Source organism: Teleopsis dalmanni, chromosome 2 (genome assembly GCF_002237135.1).
Source record: "Teleopsis dalmanni isolate 2A chromosome 2, ASM223713v2, whole genome shotgun sequence".
NCBI classification, from domain to species: domain Eukaryota; kingdom Metazoa; phylum Arthropoda; class Insecta; order Diptera; family Diopsidae; genus Teleopsis; species Teleopsis dalmanni.
The window spans coordinates 63,234,255-63,255,780 of record NC_051847.1 but is presented as its reverse complement, the minus strand read 5'-3'; the positions used below and the strand labels follow the sequence as shown (position 1 = coordinate 63,255,780).

Below are 21,526 nucleotides of genomic sequence, written 5' to 3'. Positions count from 1 at the left end.
TTTATATAGCACACAACATTAATCTTATTACAAGACATATTGAAGAGACTTCATATGCTTTATATGTATTTGATTTTTTTATTTACAAAACATATATTATTTAAAGATTAGAGGTAGGTAGGCAGAGTTTGCTGGCCTTAAAGGTAGTTAGTGGTAATACACATTGTGTGGTACGAAATAGTTCACTGGAGCATCACAGAAGAAGATTCTCTAAAAGTAACAGCTCGAAAAAATGTTTTCGAAGCAGCTGAACAGAAATAGAGATGATGCTCCAGGGTTTTTATTATTCCCAGTTCCTTATGAAACCTGCAATCATCGCTGTTGGTGTACTGTTAAAATACCAATTAGACGGACATAGAATTATAAATTGATAAACTCATATAAATCTTACAAAACTGAATAAAGCATTTAGTGTTTTGCCTTCGGGTCTAAATATAATTATCTTATTGAAGATAGTCTAATAATTAAAGATAGATTTATAAGTTTTATTTAGAGTTATAAGATTGTAAGATTTATATGATTTATAAGAAGTTAAAAAACTACTATAAACAAAAGATTTGTCCCTTCGTTAATATTCATGATATTAAGTAAATTGATCATTTAGTGTTTCCCCTTTGGGTATGAATATATATAGGACGTGTGCGAGTTAGGCTAAGTTGATGCTAAACCAAATGGGAGATTTTTTGAGATTTTTTGCACTGCACACATTTAGCCATTTATCAACACGTATCGACACATCACTACATTATCGGCACAACTTAGAATTTCCCTCATTTAGAACGCAACTTAGCCTAACTCGCACACGACCATAATTATACGGCTGATTAGAGATAGAATTATGATTTCGAAAATCTCTAAAAATAAGAGATATTGTGCTGTTTTGTTAAAATACATGGGTAAATTCCTCATAGCGCACAGTAGATCTTTTAGGTCGGGGTGCATTTATAGACTATTATTTAATAAATTTCTCATAAATGTAAATTGATCATCCAGTGTTTCCGCTTTAAGTGTGAATAACTTTACACGTCTAATTAACTCGTAACATTATTACGATGTTTTATATCGTTATATTAATTTAATATTTAATAGAAAGAATATACATGTCATTAAAATTGAAATAAAATTGAAGACGTCACCAGTTTTAAATGTTTAGGAGCAGCGTTCAATGAGAATAACATGACGATGTTGAATATTCACGATAGAATACAAGATGGAAACAGATCATTTCACAGTGTGAGAAAGCTCATGAAAACTAAAAATATATTGAAAAAAACTAAATTTTTGTTATATAAAGCAATTATACGGCCTGTAGTCACTTATGGAACTGAAACCTGGAGATTAATTGATGTCGACGAAAACAAAATGGTAGGTGACACAATAATCAAGCACATAAAAAAGCAACGCTTGTAGTAGAAAGTACACCTTGTGAGGATGTTAGTAGAAAGAGCAGCAGCCAGAACTTTCGAAAGTAAAGTTAGAACAGCTAAAAGAAATGTAAGACCGAGAAAGAGATGGAGTGATAGTGTTGCACTAGATCTGAGAGAATTGAATGCCACCAACTGAAAGCCAAAAATAGAGAAGGTGAAATGGAGGGATGTCGTAACACAAGTTTAGTTCCTACATGAACTGTATAGCTATGAATGAAGATGATGATTAAATTGGAAATATTTATTTATATATTTGCTCTTTATATATTCCCCATACAATTAAATTAATCATTTTGTGCTTCCTCTTCAGGTGTGAATGGCATTACACCTCTAACATTTTGAGTTACTGTACGTTACACAACAAGAGAGTTACCCTTTCATTTTACCCTTACAAATGTAAAGTTCAGTAATTTTCACTTTTAATCTAATAACAGCAACTAATTATCTAATGAATATTCTAACAGAATGATTACATTTACTTCAAAAACTTTAGTTTGTGTGCAAATTGCAGGAGAACGTACTGAAGTGAAATTTGCATAGTAGATTGACTAGATTATTATAGCTTACAAAATCGTTTAATATGACTAAATAATTGAGTTGGGTGAATGCATATGGCTTTCCAATAAATATATTAAAAGCTAATGCTCTTGAGACAGACAGGAGATACAAAAAGGTTAGTCTAACGTAAATTGTTGTAGACAAAGAGTTTGTTTGTTTCAAGCTTTTTTTCACCATATGGCGTAGAAATAAATAAAATAAATTTTTATTTACGACTAACATTTAAATACGTGATTTTTTATATATCTTTTTTTTTTTTTTGTTGATACACATATGCTAACAAAAATCAGATTTATACTGGAAAATACACAAACGAACCGCAGTGATTTTCAGTGACATCAGTTATCTTCTCGGTATCTCACAATAAAGTTGTCATTTGCCTACACTCCGATCACACTCCGTCAACGTCTGTTTTGCGGCAACAAGTTTACCTTTAAGTTAGCACAATGATAACCATAAATGATTTACTATGTAAACAAATAGTTTTCTAAAACGTAGTAGTATCGTTGTATGGACTCAGTCAGTCAGTCAGTCAGCTTTTTTCAGCTTTTTCAGCTTTCAACTTTGGAAGAATACGTTTTTTTTTGTCCAAGAAATTGTATCTACGTGCTTATCTACACAAATTTTTAATTAAAGCCATCTCCGAGTGTCAACACAGTGTTGAGTATGAATTGTTTGCAGTTTTCTAAAATAATGTCCTCGATTTCTTGTTGTTGTTTTAGTATATATATATATATTTTTTTTTTTTTTGATTAATGACGAAAAATTGGTCAGAATGTAAATAACGCATTTTTCATTTGGTCCTCTTCATTACATGACCAAAAAGATACTCGTATTTGAAATTGCCTGCTTTGCATAAGTGCAGTGCAAATATATTTATTATTCAACATTTTAATTTTCATATAATGAGATGTTTAAAATGCTTGTTTTCCAAAAATTAATTAACTATGAAAGTATTTTAGAAAATATTTTTGTGCTTAATATGCAAAAATTAATTTTGAAATTGTTTTCTGCTTCATGGATATTGATGCAAAAATCCAAAAAAAAAAATCATATGAAATTCGGGGGCGGATTCTAGTCATTCTATTCTATTCAAAATGCAGCGTCTATAATCAAAAAACTATAAATATCTTATAAATAAATTATAAACATGATACGTTATTTCATCCAAGTAGTTTAAGTGAACTAGCTGTAACTAGATAACTAGTAACTAGATAATTTCTTTAAACAAGTTCAAAAATTATAGTAGTTCAAAGTTGAACCATTTTTTTTGAAAAATTTTTTAAAATTTGGAACTTGAGCAATAAAAGTTTGTGCAGCCTTGGCTACTTGTTGAAAACCGCTTTTAGTCATCGTTTCTAATATGACAGGCATGAGTTCTAAGCCTGGTACTTGCAATCCAAATAAATTATATGAAACCCAACGTCGATACGTCGTTTGATTTTGCTGAGGTAACGGTCAATTGCGATCTGGATCGTTGCAATAAATTTGTTTTAATGACTTGTTCGAGAGCTAGTAAAAAGACCAAGGAGAAAGTAAATAGGTTGTTTATTTTACTTTAAAGAAAGAATATCTTTATTATAATATTATAATACTAGGTAAAAAAGGCTTCTAGTCTATGTTGTTATAATTCTAAGTGGTTACAATAGTTTGTAGCCAATGGCATCAAAATGCCGGTGAGGTGAGGCATCAAAATGCCGGTGAAGTGAGGCATCAAAATACCGTGCAATGTTATAAACTATATTGATACAATGATTGTACTATATTGATACAATGATTGGCATTATAAACTACTGGTCTACAAATTTATCTAGCCTATAGTATCAGAATATTACTGGCGTGAAATTTTCCTAGCGATTTAGCGTTGATGTAGGTGTCTACTCGATTCGGTGTGCAGACTATAAATTAATTAAAAAATTCAATTATTTCCTAAAACCACTGATGATCAGTATTTGACAATACTCGAAACAGCGTTGTATGGTCAGACAAATTTAAATAAATTAACTAAAAATTTTTGTTGTTGTCTTTTTATTTCTATTCATAACCGTCTAACTTTTAAAAACATTTTCTATGTATTTTGTGAAAAATCTCATTTAAATAAAACATTTTTCAAATTTCTTTCGTTCATCTTTAATAAATTAATATATAACTATTAAAATAAATTAATTTTTCTACCACGCATTTTTTTTATAGTCATCTTTTGAAACGAGTAAGTGCTTTTTCAAAAAAAAACTCATTACTTCCCAATTAATCAAAGTTTCGTTTTACCGATGTAAAAACTGCTGAAATATTGAGAAGTAGAATAAAATGCGTTAATCTTCTAAGCAAAATTTTCGATATTTTACTTATAACATATTTGAATACTCCATAACATATATAAAAAAAAAAAAGTATGGCAACTTCGTTTTAAAGGTCATATCTATTGTATTTCTATTACTTTTTGAAAATGTTTTTTCCAAGAGTATAATAACATTCGCTAGAAAAACTATAGCAAAATCGATCTATCGTAGCTCTGTTAATTGGGTTTATTTATTAGTTAAGACCAGGAGTCTGAATATTTAATGGAAAGTATGTATATTTAATGAAAATATAATGAAAGTACACTTTATGTAATAATTAGTCTATGAATTAAGTAATTTAATAAACCATTTTTGGGATGTTGAGTAAAGTTTTCTTTAAACCTTAACTTTGTATCTCGGTTAATACACGAAAATGTACTAACCTTAGACTATATTCCTAGGTACTCCTCTATTGTTGTCGATTTTAAAAAAAAAACAAATTGCTCGATGTCAATGTAAGGTACTCCTTATTACAAATGTTGTAGTAGATTAAAAACATGTTGCGGGCCACACTAACATAAACCGCATATGGCCCGCGGACCGTACTATGGAAAGCTTTGGTCTATATCATGCTTAACTACCAAATAATAGAAAACATGAGAGTTAAATTATTATCTGCTTGGATAGTTTAATATTAAAAATTTTCTACGGCACATTTTCATTTAGTGCAGTTAGCTAGCATAATTTTTTTATAATAATTTTTTATAATATTTGTGTTTTTGTAAGTGCAGTAAGCGTGCATCTTAATTTAATTAATTAATTTTGTTTTGTTAATATTAATTAAACCATAACATATACACGTTTTGTATAATTGTATATATTCAATTGAAATGCAATAATATCTACAGTAAAAAAATCCACCTTGAGATGTCAGCTCTTTCAATGTCTAAACTTACATGATGTATACGGGTATGATATTAAGTATTTTTTCGTTAATTTTTTTTTTTTTAGTTTATAGGAAAACCAAAGCTACACATGACATACTCATACTTTTTAGGTAAAAAAAAAATATTATAAGAGGTTCTTCATTTTAACCTTTTCATGTTTATAAAAAAGTTTTTCAAACATAAATCTTGTGTTCTAAGTACCAAAATAAGGGAACTTATAGTATATACAGTATTACTAATTTTTGCTAAAGTCAAATACAAAAGTAAAATTTCTTTAAACGTTAACCCTTTTGTAACCACATTTTAATACAATTTTTATTATACACAAATATGTTATTTATAATCTCAAAGTATACAAATTTTATATAAATTTAACTCATATGTTATATTATATATAACTTATATACAATACAAAATATTGACTTTTGTTGCAAATTTCATTAATGGGTTAACAACACACAGCACGTTTCGGTTTTATGATTTGATCATATCTCTACTGATGAATAGATTTCTTAGTTGACCTATATGCGGTCTTCTGGTACTTGCAGTCTAAAAATTATTTACGAATAGTTTTGTATAGGAAATATTTTCCCAAAAAAGACTTGTCAATGGGTATTTGGGATTACTCGAAACAATTGTATTGTCAGCTACAAATTCAATTAAGTAAACATAAAATACAACTTTGTTATTGTAATTTACTCAAAAATCTTTATATTAAAAACAGAATTACAATTATGTAAAAATTAGTTTCACAAGTCTTTCAATAACATTTCGTATAAATCCATTAATTTATAGTTCATTATATTAAAACAAACACGTTTTTAGTGCTGTTAAAAAGCAATTAGCACTTAGCCTTTAGATAACTGTATTATGTTGACATATACTCATACCAAACGTATTGGTAAGAAAAACCCATGCGGCTTAAAACAAATACTTGGCATGGGTTTACAAATTTCTTAAATTGATTTTATGAATGTTGACTATTTAACTAACAATAACATCTCTATGAGCTATTATATTAAGTTCGTACTTGATATTAACAGAAAAACTTTTGTTGGTCCATGTATAAGTTCCACTTACATTTGATGTCTAATTTAGCTATCAAAAAAATTTCTGATTATTTAGCTTCTACGGTAAATGTATGTTGTTTAAAAAATTAAAAAATTTATTTGAATTTTTCTATAATATTCACTATAATATTTGACTTTAATTTTTGATGTTGTTAGCTGGCTTTTCGGGCTCTTGTTTATTTTATATATATTAATAATATATTAATCACTTGAGTGATTGAATTGAAATGGCTTTCTTTTTTAATTAATTAAATTCAATTTATAACTTTATATCTTTAATATTATCTATAGTATAAGGTTTGGAGGATTTTTGTAAATGTTTTTTTTTTAAAAAACTTAAAAATGTATTTGATTTTTTTTTTTTGGTGCTGTTAGCTGGCTTTTCAGGTTCTTGTTTATTGAAATGGCCTTTTTTCTAATTAATTAAATTCAATTTATAGCGCTATATCTTTAATATTATCTATAGTGTAAGATACGGAGGATTTTTGAAGAATATGTAGTTAAAGTAAATAGTTCATTATTTTGTGACACTGAAGTTTAGCAACTTTTTTATAAATAAATTTTTGGCAAAATGTAATACAATTATAAAAAGAAAACTGGTTCATTTATCTAATGTGAAAAACCTTGTAAAAAGTTCTAAGGTCAATGGCAGGCTATTTATCTTTATGCACAATTTTTGTACTTAAAAAATCGTTAGAATATATTATAATTTAGGAATATGTAGATAGTTGCTATATAACATTTATAGCGGCTGTTTCGGTTAACGCAATTAACACACCTATTATTTTTTTTAGAGAGACATGCATGCTTAATCGTAGGAAAAATAAATTATTTAAAAAATAAAAATTGCATACCTTTTAAGTTAAGGCCGGAGCAAAACGGCAGTTAAACGCAATTTTGCACGCACCTTCAATATTACCGTAAATAAAATAAATTTAATTAAACTATTATTTTAATACATTTTAATTTATTTTAAAAATAATATTATTAAGTTTGTAAACATTCAAAGCGGTTGTAATCATTTTTGAGATTAAAATCACCATCACATAACGTATCAAATAAAATTTAATATTAAAACAAAGTAAATAATTTTTATTTTCTCCTTTTTTTACAGAGTCATGCGACTTGATCCGATATCAAATGAAGATTTTAGATCTTTAAGCTCAAGATTTTCTGTAAGTTAAATGCAATGGAAATTAATCATATTGGTCATTTCTTAATAAGTGTCTTTCTTTGAACAAAAAAGAGTATAGCATTCGAATCTCTACCGTCCTGGGGAGGATCTGAGAAAACAGACACAAGACTGCCAATTACCGACTACTCAACACTTGGTGGCCCACGTCACAATCGTAGTCCATTCCCTCTTGCAAAAGACATAAACAATCGTTTCGTGATTTGGTAAATATTAAAAAACATAAATTAAAATATTTTTTTTATATGTATATATAGTAGATAAATTTATGATAAATAACATATGTATAAAGATATATATATACACATTTCAATTATTTTAGTTTAATTAAATTGATTTTAACACAGGGATGGCGATATTACAACACTCGAAGTAGATGCCATTACCAATACAACGGATGAAACATTGACTGAATGTAATCCCATATCGGAACGGGTTTTTACTGACGCTGGTAATGAATTAAGAGAGGAGCTCAACAGTAACATTAAAGGTCAGCACTGACACGCAAATAGTTCGCCATAAATTTCTTTTGGGAACAATTAATTTGTTTATATTCCATCATCTTCCCCCTTTCTCTTACAGAATGTCGAACGGGTGATGTGCGTGTTACGCAAGGTTTCAATCTACCTGCGAAATATATATTACACACCGTGGGACCAGCATTTAAAGAGAAATTTAAAACTGCTGCAGAAAATACTTTACATTGTTGTTATAGGTCAGTAAAATATCATGCTATTGAACCTGAAATATTGTAGCTATAAAGTGTTTTTGTTTTTGTTATTTAATATTTACAATTACGAAACAAAGAGTGAAAAATCTATTAGTAGTAATTTATTGAAGTAATCATAATTCAAAATTATTCTTTGATATTCACTTTTATATAATCCACTAACTAAAACGCAAGCAAAAACTAAAAAATTATTATAAAATATTGACTATAATGTATCACTTTTAGATATACATTATAATCATGATTTGATAATTTCTTGTCTTCACGGAGTCAATAAATTCCTTTTATGTGATCCAAATACGTCACTGTTGTCCAAAATATTTTACAACTGGGTGTGATCACCCATAGGGCACTAAATACCATACTTTAAAACTAGTCATTTCTCCGGACTCCATTCCTTGAAACTATGAAAATTTATTAGCTAATAACTAAGAGGAGCTTGACGCTTTTTTTCTTATTTCACTGGATTATTGGTTTTTACAATAATTTTATGGTAGGTTGATCTATATCTAGCCCATGCTAAAAATTTATATCAAAACATGTTTATAGGTTAAAAACGAGATGGTTTCGAAGTAATCTCTCGATATTTTTTCGATAAAAGATCAATTACTTCCTGAATATTGAATGTTCTTGAATAATATAGGTTCAAACATATCTTATCTTCTACAAAATAAAGTAGATTTTTTTTGTAGAATATTAACTGGTGGTGCTTGCTACAATATTATATAGCTCCATTTAGTATTGCAAATTAGTAATGAATCTATACATAACTCGTATCGTATCTTGATCCTTCATTAAGACCCATAAAACAAGAAAAATCGAAACCATATATTATTTCGCAGTTTAAAGAACAATCAGAAAGGTGAAAGATGTCTGAAGAAGGTCAAGACATAGACTGTGCTATCAACCAATGACTATTTGACAACCTTAAAAAATATCGCATATTCGCTGAAACGCTGTTAATATGTAATGTTATTGTAATTACGTTTTCATTTACAAAGGGGAAAAAATTTATTTTATCACAACTTCTTTAGTTGTGATGGATCGAATTCATGACAACATGTATTACGAATCGATTAACCATCTGATTTAACGTGATTGTTGCCATAAATGGATACTTTTAAAAACTTGATAACTTAAGATACATGTAAATTTTTTGGGTTGCAGTTATTTATTCCTATTAGTTCCTTGTTATTAATTTTCTATAGTTTCTGATCTAAAACTTGGTGCAATTTCTTATTCCATAGGGCCACTTCTCCCTCTCAACAGTGTGATTTGATGATTTGATTGGATCACAATAAAAATAATAACATCTATAAATTCCTTATTAAATACTTCAGCGGTGATATTAGACACATCAATATTATTAGAATATAATCTTAATACTATGTGTAATTAAGAACCATTAAGAGCATTTTTTTTTATTATAAACTTAGATAAATTCTAATGATAATTAAAGTAAACAATATCAGGTGATAGTTAGTATGTTATTAGTTAATAGTTATAAACTATGTTTATGTTTATGTTGAGCTTTCCTAGTTAGTGCATCTGGGCACTTTTACTCTATAATAGCTGGGGGGTTACTGTAGAGTCCCACCCATCTCACTGACTAATCTGAGTATTCCTCATACTTTTGTTATGAAACCAATACGATCTGTTGGAATTTATTTGAAAAATATTTTATGAGAATAATATCATTTAGTTATAATTGTTTTGGAAATGATATACAAGAAAATTTATACGTAATTTAGGTAACGTTGAGTTGAATTATACAACTGTCGAATATTATTGCTACACGTTAAGATCATCACTTACCCAATGTGATATCTTTTCCTTTTTCCAATCTTGAAAATCATTTACTTTCTTTAACGAATTTTGCTAATTATTCTGTTTTAGTGTCGATAATGGTTGATGGACCATTATATGCCATTCGACCAGCAATTCTACATTATATAATTCCGAAGGTATGAAAACAGGACAGTGACATAGAGGATGATATATACTTTAGTCATCTTCCCTGTTATCTTACCTGATTAAAAAAAGGTTTGGGGTTTTGGCATGGATTTTTATTAGAAAATGTTATGTTATTAATACTATCAGTACAGAGATAAAGAGCCTTACTTATTGTAATACTGCATATAATTATTTTTTATTCAATCGGGTCAAATAAATCTGGAGTTCTTGCTTCTTATGTTCCATCTCACATTACGCACCTAACATAGTTTAGTTTTACGTTTATTAGTTGCTTCAGTGGTGTTATAGCCATAGTTACCTCTTGTTTCTTTTGGCGAATGTATGGAGTCTAGTTAGTTCATAATTTATATTAAAAATTCACATTATTCTATACATATAATGATTAAAAAATAATTTAAAAAACAGTCGACTTATTGCATTAGCGAGTTATCATATATAAATTATTGCAACGCAATATAAATTTTTAGTTATTCATTATGTTATTGTTTTATATATTGTATAATTATGAAATACAACTTAAAATCCTCACATTCATGATTATGAAAATTTAATACAAAAATCAGGTTCTTTTAATGAGTCATATCAAGTCACATAAATCTTTTGAGTATAACGCATTACGGATTTTTTCCTCTGCTTTCTGCATTACTAATTATCATAACTACATGTACCGTTTTTTAGTGATTTTAGTATATGAAAACTTGATTTAGTATTTTTTTTCAATTTCATGAGAATAAACTTTGCATCCAGTGGTGTAGCAGAAATTTTGCCAAGAAAACTAATTATTTTAAAATATTTTTCAAAAGGAAAAAATAAACAAACAAAACTTTTATTATAATTTTTTAAATTATTACTTATCTTATTTATAGCCTCTTCACATGATATCTTAATTTTGATTATAATCTTCCGACTCACAAGTAATCTGTTCACACGGTAATTCTTATTTTTATCGTGATATTGTTTTTCATTGTTGTATTTGTAGTTATTGAAAATGAAATTGAAAATGCAGCAAAAATTTTACTTTTTTTTTTGTTAAATTTCTGAGATTAACTTACAATATTAAATATTACATTAAATATAATACAATATTTATATATAATATAATATATAATTATACAATATTATATAAAACTTACGATAAAATATCGTATTTTTGTATAAAATTAGATTGTTATTTAATTTATATTAATTGTAAATCAAGTTGAATAAGCGGAAGGAGTACTACATATATCAAGGCTGTTCAAACCAGATGCGATAGTGGGCCAATACAAATCACTGTATAGATTGGGGGCCGCAAAAATAAGTACATACGTTCATAGTTGTTTTCGACAAAAATAAAAATAAGTTTATAATGTAAAATTCAGCTTAATTAATTAATCAATTTAAATTCATTTATTTGTTTTACCATAAATATAAAAAAATATAGTTTTACCAGTACACCAAAAAAAAATTTACGTAATTGTAGTAGATTAAAAAGATATCGCGGGCCGCACAAACATTAGCTACATGCGGCCAATGGCCGTGCTTTGGACAGCCCTGATCTATATTATCACAATGTTATCGCGCTTTTGTCCATACTAAAATTCAATGCACATTTCAATATGTGCTAAATCCTATAACTACAAAAAACACACACCTTATAATAGATATAAAGAAGAGGTTTATGTTGTTGTTGTAGCCCGTCGGGATCTGCTTGTGTGACCCCTTTGGAGGATGTTGAATGGCACTTGGTCGTCTTCGACGAGTGGCTCCGGGACGTAGACCTGGCCGTTCTAGAAAGAGTTCTATAAATAGTTTCATTTGAAAAATCTTGTTTCTTGTCTCTTCTATTTTGGATAAGTGAAAATTTTTAAATCTTATGAAATCATTGTTGTATTATTTCTTAAAAATTAATATTCAAAATTGTTCTTTCATAGATAGTCCCCTTTTGCTGTACTTCCTGACTACGCCTTTGCTCATATGCTTAACTATATTTATATTTACCGTGGGGTTTTTATTTTAGCAAACCCAGAAACATTCTTTGTTGATCATTGACTCAAATCTTTATTTATAAAGATAAAAATATAAAATCCCATAATATAAGCTCCCATATTAAGTCTTCCAAAAATAAATCGAGATTAATTTTGTTTGTATTTTTTTACATAATTTTCAGAAACGTTTTGTGTAAAGCCAAGGAACTTAATTTGCGAACAATTGCATTGTGTAACATTGTTACCAGCCAACAAAGTTTCCCAGCAGATTTAGCGGCTCACATTGCATTACGTAAATATAAATAATATATTTATTCAAATATAATAATTCAAAATATCTCATTGCAGGCACAATACGTCGTTATCTGGAAAAATTTACAACTCAGATTGTGATATTATGTGTAGGTTCGAATGAACGCGGTATATATGAAGTTTTGGCACCTTTATACTTTCCACGAGATCATTTAGAGGAACGTAGCGCATTGTGGCAATTGCCAAAGGATATTGGCGGAGAATTCGGTGAACCACAACATCCTGATCGACAAATACGTATCATACGAAACCCACAACACCGAGTATTAATGCGTCATAGTAAGTACACCAGAGATAAACCCTATACGAGTACATTTCAAACCGTCAGCCTTACATGAGAAAGAGTATTTTGCGCTTTAACTGAAAGTGGGTTATTGACTCACTCATTGATAAGCGTTGTTAAGATAAGATTAACCAACAAACTGGAAAGAATTTGAAATTGACAATTGACAATTTATTTGTGGTATTCCGATTCAGTTAACTTTCATGGCAAATACCGTTCACAAGTGCCTGGAAAATTTTCGGTGAATAAAATTAAATTGAAAAACTCAACAATTTTTATTGAAAGTTCGCAAATCGCAAATCGCAAATACTCGTAAATTAAAGTAAAAAAATTATACATTTGTGCATAAAATTCGAGGTATTGTAAATTAGTTTGTATGGGAAGGGAATAATCAAGGGAATACTTAAAAAAGTTTTGAGTGCACTTTTGCTTACTAATTAAAAAACACTATGTATTCATGTATTCAGCGAAAGTTTTCCAATTTGAAATGAAATTGAAAATATTCAAGATACTTGAATCAAAATACTTGAATCGTGATTTAAATAGCAAATACGTCATTAATTAGTGATTAATAACATTTTTGTTTAATATTATGTTCGAAAACCTTTAAAATCTTATTCTATTTATTTATAAAAATGTAAATAATATAAGTTTATTAACTGAAAAGAAATTAAGCAGTACAAATTATCTATAAAAGCGAGAGATAACGTTTAGATAATTCAGGTAAATAGTGCAATTTAAACGTTCCACAAACAAATAGAACGATAATCAGTAATATGTTGTTTATTACCAACACTAAAAGTAATACTGTCTTATTATATCAACTAAAACAGTTTTCTTTAATTTGATCTAAATTCATTCAGACATACTAGACAAGTACTACAAAACAAAATAAAACTGCTTATCATTTCTTAGATGAAATAAAGCCAACGCTTCATATTTTGACGAGTTTAAGGAGTACCAAGATCGGAAAGACAAATTTATCAATGAAAACGCTGACTTTCTTGCCAAAAGACAATCCCATTTGTTGTTCTAACTGTTATTTGGAATACTTATGGAATACCTATGAGGGATTCAAAATGGGTTTTTAAAAGAATAATAACCACAACAATAGTGCATTTCAAGTTTCGTATAACTTAACTTCTAGTTACTTAAGTTTTATTTTATATTTTTCATTGATAAATATATTATTAATTTTTTTTTTTTTTTTTGCCGCTGTGCATTTGCATATATTTTCTTTTCCTCAGGACAGAGTCAACAGAAATCACTTTCTACCGTACCTATATTCTTCATGTGGTAATTGAGTCTATAGTGTCCTGTAGACTTTAATATCATTTCTGCTAAGGTTAAGAATAATATCAACTTTGATGATAAATATATAGTCCTATCCATAGAGCAATAATATTTCCCTAAACATTTGCATTTTGTGCAAAAAGTTTGCGGAAGTATTAAATGAAGCCAAAAAATTATAATTTTCAATTATAATCGCAATTGCTCTATACCAAAATATAGCAATCATATCCATATTGATTCAAAAAACATATAAATCAATGTTAAACCATAAAACCTACAGATTCACTAATATATTTTGAATTATTATATATTGATATTTATTAAAAAAATGTTTCGTAGTTTGAAATTGTTATTTATCGTTGGAGTTTAGTTTAATATGCTGTGATTTGTGTTAAATAAGTTCATTGAATTTCTTAACGTTAAATACGTTGTTCATCATTATTCGCCATTTTTAAGCTACTTTACATTGCAGTCTTTTTACACTTCGTTGACAGAAATTTTTTTCAGATGGGGCTTTCGGAAGATTTCAGGAATTCAAATAATTATTATCTTATTAAGCAGTCTTAATGCAATAATAGTGGGTGCATTATTAAAAAATCGTTCTTTATTTTTGGGTAAGGAGTAGGTTCATCTTCTCAAACCCAGCTTCGTCTACTGGTTTCATGCCTAGAGGGATCGAAGCACATAACAAAGTGTTCTGGTGGTTCAGTTACTGTACATATAAATAACATTTTCTATGTCTTTATCATATATTTAAAAATAAATCGAACTATAGATACAATATTGTATATTGGAATAAATTTTTCTATGACATGAGAGTATTTGAAAAAAATTAAAGACACTAAATAACTGTGAACTTTAAAAGCAAGAGTATTTTTTCATTTGTTTATAATCGCAAGAGTGCTTAAATATTTAAAATAGATTTCATTAAATGTGTGAAATATTAAAACTAGAAAAATTTTGTTTGCTATCAATTACGTCAACAAAATTATATAGTATAAACATTTTTTTTTAGTTACTCGATATATTTGGTTATATGTAGACTATTATTGCTGATAACACATATAATCAATTTATACTCGTATATAAACAAAAGGTTTCTAATTTCAAATAAAAACGTGATTGAATTTACAATAGCTCACATTAGATATCCATAATAGGTGTCAATTTAAATGAATGCGAACCCTCTGTAATATTATACCCGTATCTATTATATTTGCATAAAAAAAAGTATTTTTGTTTATTAAAAAAACCCATTCAGATCTAGCTATTGAAACATTTGACTTCTCATAAACAAATAAATTAAATATATTTATATCCATGTCTCCTATATATAATGCATTCAATATATTGCAAGTGTTATTTTTTTTATTAATAGAATGAATCATCAAAATAAATATATGCATTTTCATTAGTTATCAATACTCGCCATAAAATTTTTTATATTCCGTTGAGTTCTTTATTATTGTTTGGAATGATCAATGTCGAGTAATTAACGAAACTTTAATTACTTTTAGATTACTATTTAGGATATATATAATTAGTAGCATTTATTGTAATTTGAATCATGATAAACGCAGTGCAATCAAATCATAAAGCTAGATTTATTATGATAAAGCGTTGACTTGTATTTGAATTTTGGGTTGATGATATTCTATGATATAACTTATCAGAGTTAATTGGTTCGTCAGATATAATTGATTAGCAGCAGAACTAATTGTAATTGTAATTGAATTGTATATATAATAAAATAAATTGAAATAAAAATAAAACTACGCATTTGGTTTATTGTAATAAATCGAATACCTAAGTCACTTATTTCACAACTCCTGACATTCAGGAGTTATTTCCATTATTGTTGTTGGAAGGGATATTCGTATTGAAATCTATTGCTATGCTATTCCTGCAGAAAATGTCATTACTTAATCTGAAAAAAATATGGCTTTTGATAAATCTTACAACATCACTAGGTTCACAACTCCCGACATCATTCAGTTTAATGAAATCTATATTATTGTTGGAAAGGACAATCACCCTTTAAGATCCATTGTGATGTTTTTGGAGAAAATACACTAGACTAACCAAAACGCTTTTGATAATACTAACTAACTTACAAGTCCAGACATCATTCAGTTAAATTATTTCTATTATTATTATTGAAACGTACAATCGTATTTCGTGATCTTTAGAATTTATTGTGGTATTTCTACAAAAAGTGCCGTTGCTTAATCTGCAAAAACTACGGCTTTTGGTAAAAATTTCAAAATCACTTGGTTCACAACTCCCGACATCATTCAGTTTAATAAAATCTATATTATTATTGAAAGGTACAATCGTGTACCGCGATCTTTAAAAATTGTTGCTGTGCTATGTCAGCAGAAAATGTCTTTGTCTAACTTGCAAAGAAAAAATTAACTCATTGGCTTTTGATAAATCTTACATCACTTGGTTCTCAACTCCAAATATGATTCAGTTTAATAAAATTTATTATAATTAGAGACAATCGTATATCACGTTTTTAAAATTGTTAATACTATATTTGAAGAAAAGCAGGTAAGGTGAGCTGGACAAATGAATGCATAGGATAAATCTAAATGAAATTCAATTTGGGGTAGCAAATAATCACGGATAAGATGGGTATATCTTTCACTCTGCAGTTTTCAAAAGCTGTCATTGTCTCTATAATTTAAAATTTTTATTGCATCAATAATCAATTCATCCAAAAAGTATGCTTTAAAATCGTGTCTTTTTGATTTGTTGAACTGCCTTACCATTGCAATGGTAAGGTAGTACGCAGTTTCCAATTTTTTGTAAAAATACATTTTTTGCTTCAGCTCATCAGATCTCTGAGGCTGTGAAATGCTTATCAGTTAACAAAGCCAACAATATTTATTTTCAGTAAAATCTGAAAGATAAATCATTTTATCTTCTGCATGATTCGCAACGCCAACATTCGAGCAACAAAAACTTAAAGCCACCGAATTAGTTCAACGGGTTTTATGGAATTGCGCGCTGCACAATTTATTTCTTAACTTTTTTATTCGTTTTCATTAAAAACATTAAATCTGAATCAATCTGGAAACGTATTGAAAGGCGTAAACATTAAGTGATGATCACTTTCGACTAAAAACTTATATTTATATTAATCAGTAAAAAAAAAAGTTATAATAACGTTAGAATTAAAAAAAAAAGTTGTCAATTTGAATAGCGAAAGAAAAAATTATTAAATTTATTAAAATAATTTTGATTTTATAAAATTAAACAAAACAAAAATGATAAATAACTCATTCTGCTTCTCGTGTAAATATTTTTACATTTTATTTGTGAAATTTATAATTTATTTACCACAGACAAAATTTATTATCATGTCTTTATTTCAGCTGACGACGATTCCGATACCAGTCCACACGATATGGAAGGTAATAGCTCTGATTTGGAATACGGCCTCGATAACCTAAACGGATTACAACAAAATCGAAGAAATCAAACTTATTCCCAAATGCAGGTTCGTATAAATAATTTTTAATTATTTAATATATGTTAGTATTAGATAGATGTTCTTTGGGTATTGGTATAGATCGAAATATTTGAACTATTTATATATATATTTAGAAATATTTAGAGCTCGTGTTCAAAATTGTACTTTAATATATATTTATTTAAAATGATTTTGAAATTCAATAACATTGCAATTATAATACTCAGTGAATAGGATATATCTGCCAAAATTAACAAATTACAGTTTATTTCGTGAAAATTAGTTGTGAGATCTGCCCATGAGGCATTGTATATGACAGATGTTATATTAATGAGCTACATATGTCCATATTCGCGCGATATGAAGTTTAGAATTAGTTTTTTCAGCATTTTGTCTTGTGTAAGAATAAAGTTGTAAAGAAATGGATATATATATATATATATATATATATATTCTTATAGTTACGGAGATATACTGTCATAGTGGACTATTTAATGGAGAACAGTGACGCAACTATTATATATATAGTGAAACTATTGTTTTAAAATTCAATTTATTACTATTCAGTGATCTTTCTTAATGAAATGGTAGGTTCATTCACCTTTATTTTCTGTTACGTATCGTATCATAAGCATAATTAGGAAGCATAGTAGTGTGGAAGCAGTGGGCTTCATCATAAAAATGGATAAGTTAAAAAAAGGTTCTCACATTATATTTTATCTGTTTTCATTATACAAAATTATAAGAAATACCTATACGCTTGTCGATATCTTTGCAAATGACCCATCACATTTAGGGCAGCAATCATTCCTTTGGGGCTTATTTATATTATAAAACATTACTTCCGACACACTTATAAGGGAGTTTCGTACCATAGGTTATTCTTTTAACTACTCTCATGTATCATAATTCCATTTTTGCCTCTTTAGATTCGTTGCTCGTGATTAGCAACTACGTTTTTAAAAACGCCATTTCGTTGGTCGGTTACTTTTGAACTAAGGTGCTTCAATTTGTTATAACGTTATGTATTTCTTCATAAGACTTCTTTGGGTGCTCGATTTTAATGTTAGATGAAATGTTTTATCATAAGGCTTCAATAGGATAATTATGTACGTATACATAAATTTTATCTAATCTGAAACTAGTTTTTAAAATCTTATTCTATTCAACCAAATACCTTCAATCTATTAGATTTTAAAATTTGAATATTTATTCAAAGAGAATATGTAAATTTATAAATTTATAATGTAAATTTTATTAAATAATTATAGAACTCTCCGGAAATTCATCTTCATTAATGGTTTCAGCGTAGAAGATCAACCAATTATTCGTCTAAAAACTTTAAATTCTAATGATATTATAATATATATGTTATGATAAGATTTTTCGTACTGATACCAAATGAAATCCAATTAATAATAATAAGTATCGTTTATATATTACTCGTATGTTTTTTTTTTAATTGTACACGAATAAACTTTATTCTAGTATAATTAATTTTAATCCCATATCTAAACAGGAAACATCTAATATACCTATAAATCCTTTCAGCAAAAATGTTTTAGATATTTATAATTTATATCATCCGATAAACAATCTATATCAAACTTTGTATCCAACTTTTTTTTTATATTTGTAATCACCCTCTTATGTTTTTCTTCTATGTTTCGTACTAAACTTTGACCCCCATATGTTATAAATGTGCTTCTCTACCAGCTATTTTCTTCAGAATGCATCCTTCTATAAGCTTTTCTTCCTATTCTTATGTCTTCTTTGACTTGGTCGCTCTTTTTATTTAGTTTTATATAAGTATCTTAATAATTTGAAGTTACATTCTTGAAGAGTTTAATTCGTATATATGTCAGATGCAAGCTCACCTTAACAATCTCCATCTTCTTATAGGTTATCAATTTCATCATTCGTTCTATATACTCTATTTTTATCTTATTGGCTCTAAAAAAGTTTATAACATATTTTTTCTAATTTCAACATGTTCTTCTTATTATCTTCATCATATATTCATCATATCATATATTTATATATCCTCTTCTTTGAATGCAGTGTCTAAGACGTACCATAGCATTTGGTTCTTTGAACTCTTATAAATTTCCAATTTTAATCTTTATTTTTGATAAGTGTTATAGAGAATAAGTTCCTCAATTGAGAAAGAGATATATAGTTTCTACATACATAAGCAGTCTGTAATTAATTTCACACTAGTACCAATAAAATCTTTATTAGAAGTTAGATCTTTAAGATTTGATGTTACTTTTAAAGTATTATTCGAGATTCTTAATATAAAATTTTAGATCTTATGAACCAAACTAAATGTTAGTGGATTTTAATTATACTTTCTATTTTCGACTAATTAAATTTATTTACAAAATTTAATATTGATTACTCTAGACATTTTTTAAGACACCAACTCAGAAGACCCACCACTCTTACTTATCTTACTTAAACCGCATAGTCCTGTAGTTAAATACTTGATATAGTATTATACTATTATAATATAATAATATGAAGTAATGAAGATGATAGTGAAGATGGCAAAAAAAAACACTGAAATAAATTATAAATTACATGTGATTTATTCTATCATTCTATCTATCTTTAAAAACGCCTTTACATTTAAATTCATCTTCCTTTGCTACATCAGATCCAGATCTTCCACCAGATCTTCGCCTTTGGTCTAGCACCATTTATTACAAGTTATTCTTACATGGAATTGCTTTTCATTATGATATATTCTTTTCGAGACCACTAACCAAAATGTGCACCTTGGCTACTCCCATAGTTAAAGCCACTTATTTGTTAAGAGTGGATGATCTTACGTCTTTGTGACTATTTTGTGACTATCATAATAATTCATTGTCTAGTTTTATATTATATGATACTATAAGTAATATTAAGACGAATATAAATATTTTTACATAAAAGTAATAAAATTAATTATAATTGTATTGTTTAAATAAATTCCAATTCTTGTAGTACAAATTTATACCAAGCAATATAATAAATGTTTCCTTTTGTTTTAATTTCTAGAGTGACTTGGATCGACAACATCTTTTGGGTGATAGACCACGAAATGGCGTTTTTGAGAACGTTGTTGCTGACGGTATTGAAGGCCTTGAACACCAAGAGCGGTATGTAATTTTAAACCATAATTTAAATAGATTGTATTTCATTTAATTCAGTAAACACAAGTAAAAGTAGCCATACGGAAGATAATTGTACTTCGTACTAAACTACCTGTTTTAATCATTTTACGTCACAATTCTAGAATGGAGCAACAAGACAATGATTTATTTGTCTCTAAACCCTTTGCAAAGATTGTTGTGACTACTCGTATTTACTTAAATAACAACGTTTCAACTAATTTTAGTGCGAATATATGTAAATCTATTCATATAGGTACATATATATTGAAAATAAGTGTGGCATCTGATATTATTTTTAGGTTTGTTACTTTGCATTTATTGAGTTAGTGAAAAAATACAACAATAATATTTAAAAATAGTTTATATATAAAAAACTTTATAAACAATTTTTTAATTACTTTAGGCATACATATTCATTTTATAATATATTCCATAAAAGTTGTATTGACTACTTAAGAGTCTTAACTATTTAAAAACTATGTGATGTGTTTCATAAAACTTTTACTCGACCAGATCTACATTTTTACAAACTGTTGTTATTAAGTACTACATTTTCTCATTATATATATATTGAAATTTATACAATAATACTTAAACATAGGTATATCATAGTAGATATATTACCTTAAGAAATATATGGGTCCATTGTGATAATACATAGAAGTTTTGTTGCTATTTGTTGTTAATTTAGGTTTTTTTCAAGCAAACAAAGTCTATAATAGTTACTGCAACAGTAATTGTTACATAGTTGCTATATACAGTAATAGTCCTAACTATTCTTAAATAGTTACTATGCTCTGCCTCATTAGCAGCTAGTATCACATCACAATAGTTTCTATATCTTTTTCAATGTAC

General features: G+C 27.7%; 1 protein-coding gene across 1 annotated transcript in view; it reads left to right on the top strand.

The window, feature by feature from the left end:
- LOC119683054 (protein GDAP2 homolog) overlaps positions 1–20,721 on the top strand; it is a 40,358-nt gene extending 19,637 nt beyond the window's left edge. The window contains exons 2-9 of the mRNA XM_038096656.1: positions 7,396–7,456; positions 7,528–7,679; positions 7,821–7,963; positions 8,056–8,188; positions 12,327–12,436; positions 12,493–12,735; positions 17,413–17,537; positions 20,556–20,721. Coding sequence (XP_037952584.1) covers positions 7,400–7,456; positions 7,528–7,679; positions 7,821–7,963; positions 8,056–8,188; positions 12,327–12,436; positions 12,493–12,735; positions 17,413–17,537; positions 20,556–20,702 — 1,110 coding nt within the window. The 5' untranslated portion in view covers positions 7,396–7,399 and the 3' untranslated portion in view covers positions 20,703–20,721. The remainder of the gene's footprint in view (positions 1–7,395; positions 7,457–7,527; positions 7,680–7,820; positions 7,964–8,055; positions 8,189–12,326; positions 12,437–12,492; positions 12,736–17,412; positions 17,538–20,555) is intronic.
- Positions 20,722–21,526: the final 805 nt, after the last annotated feature.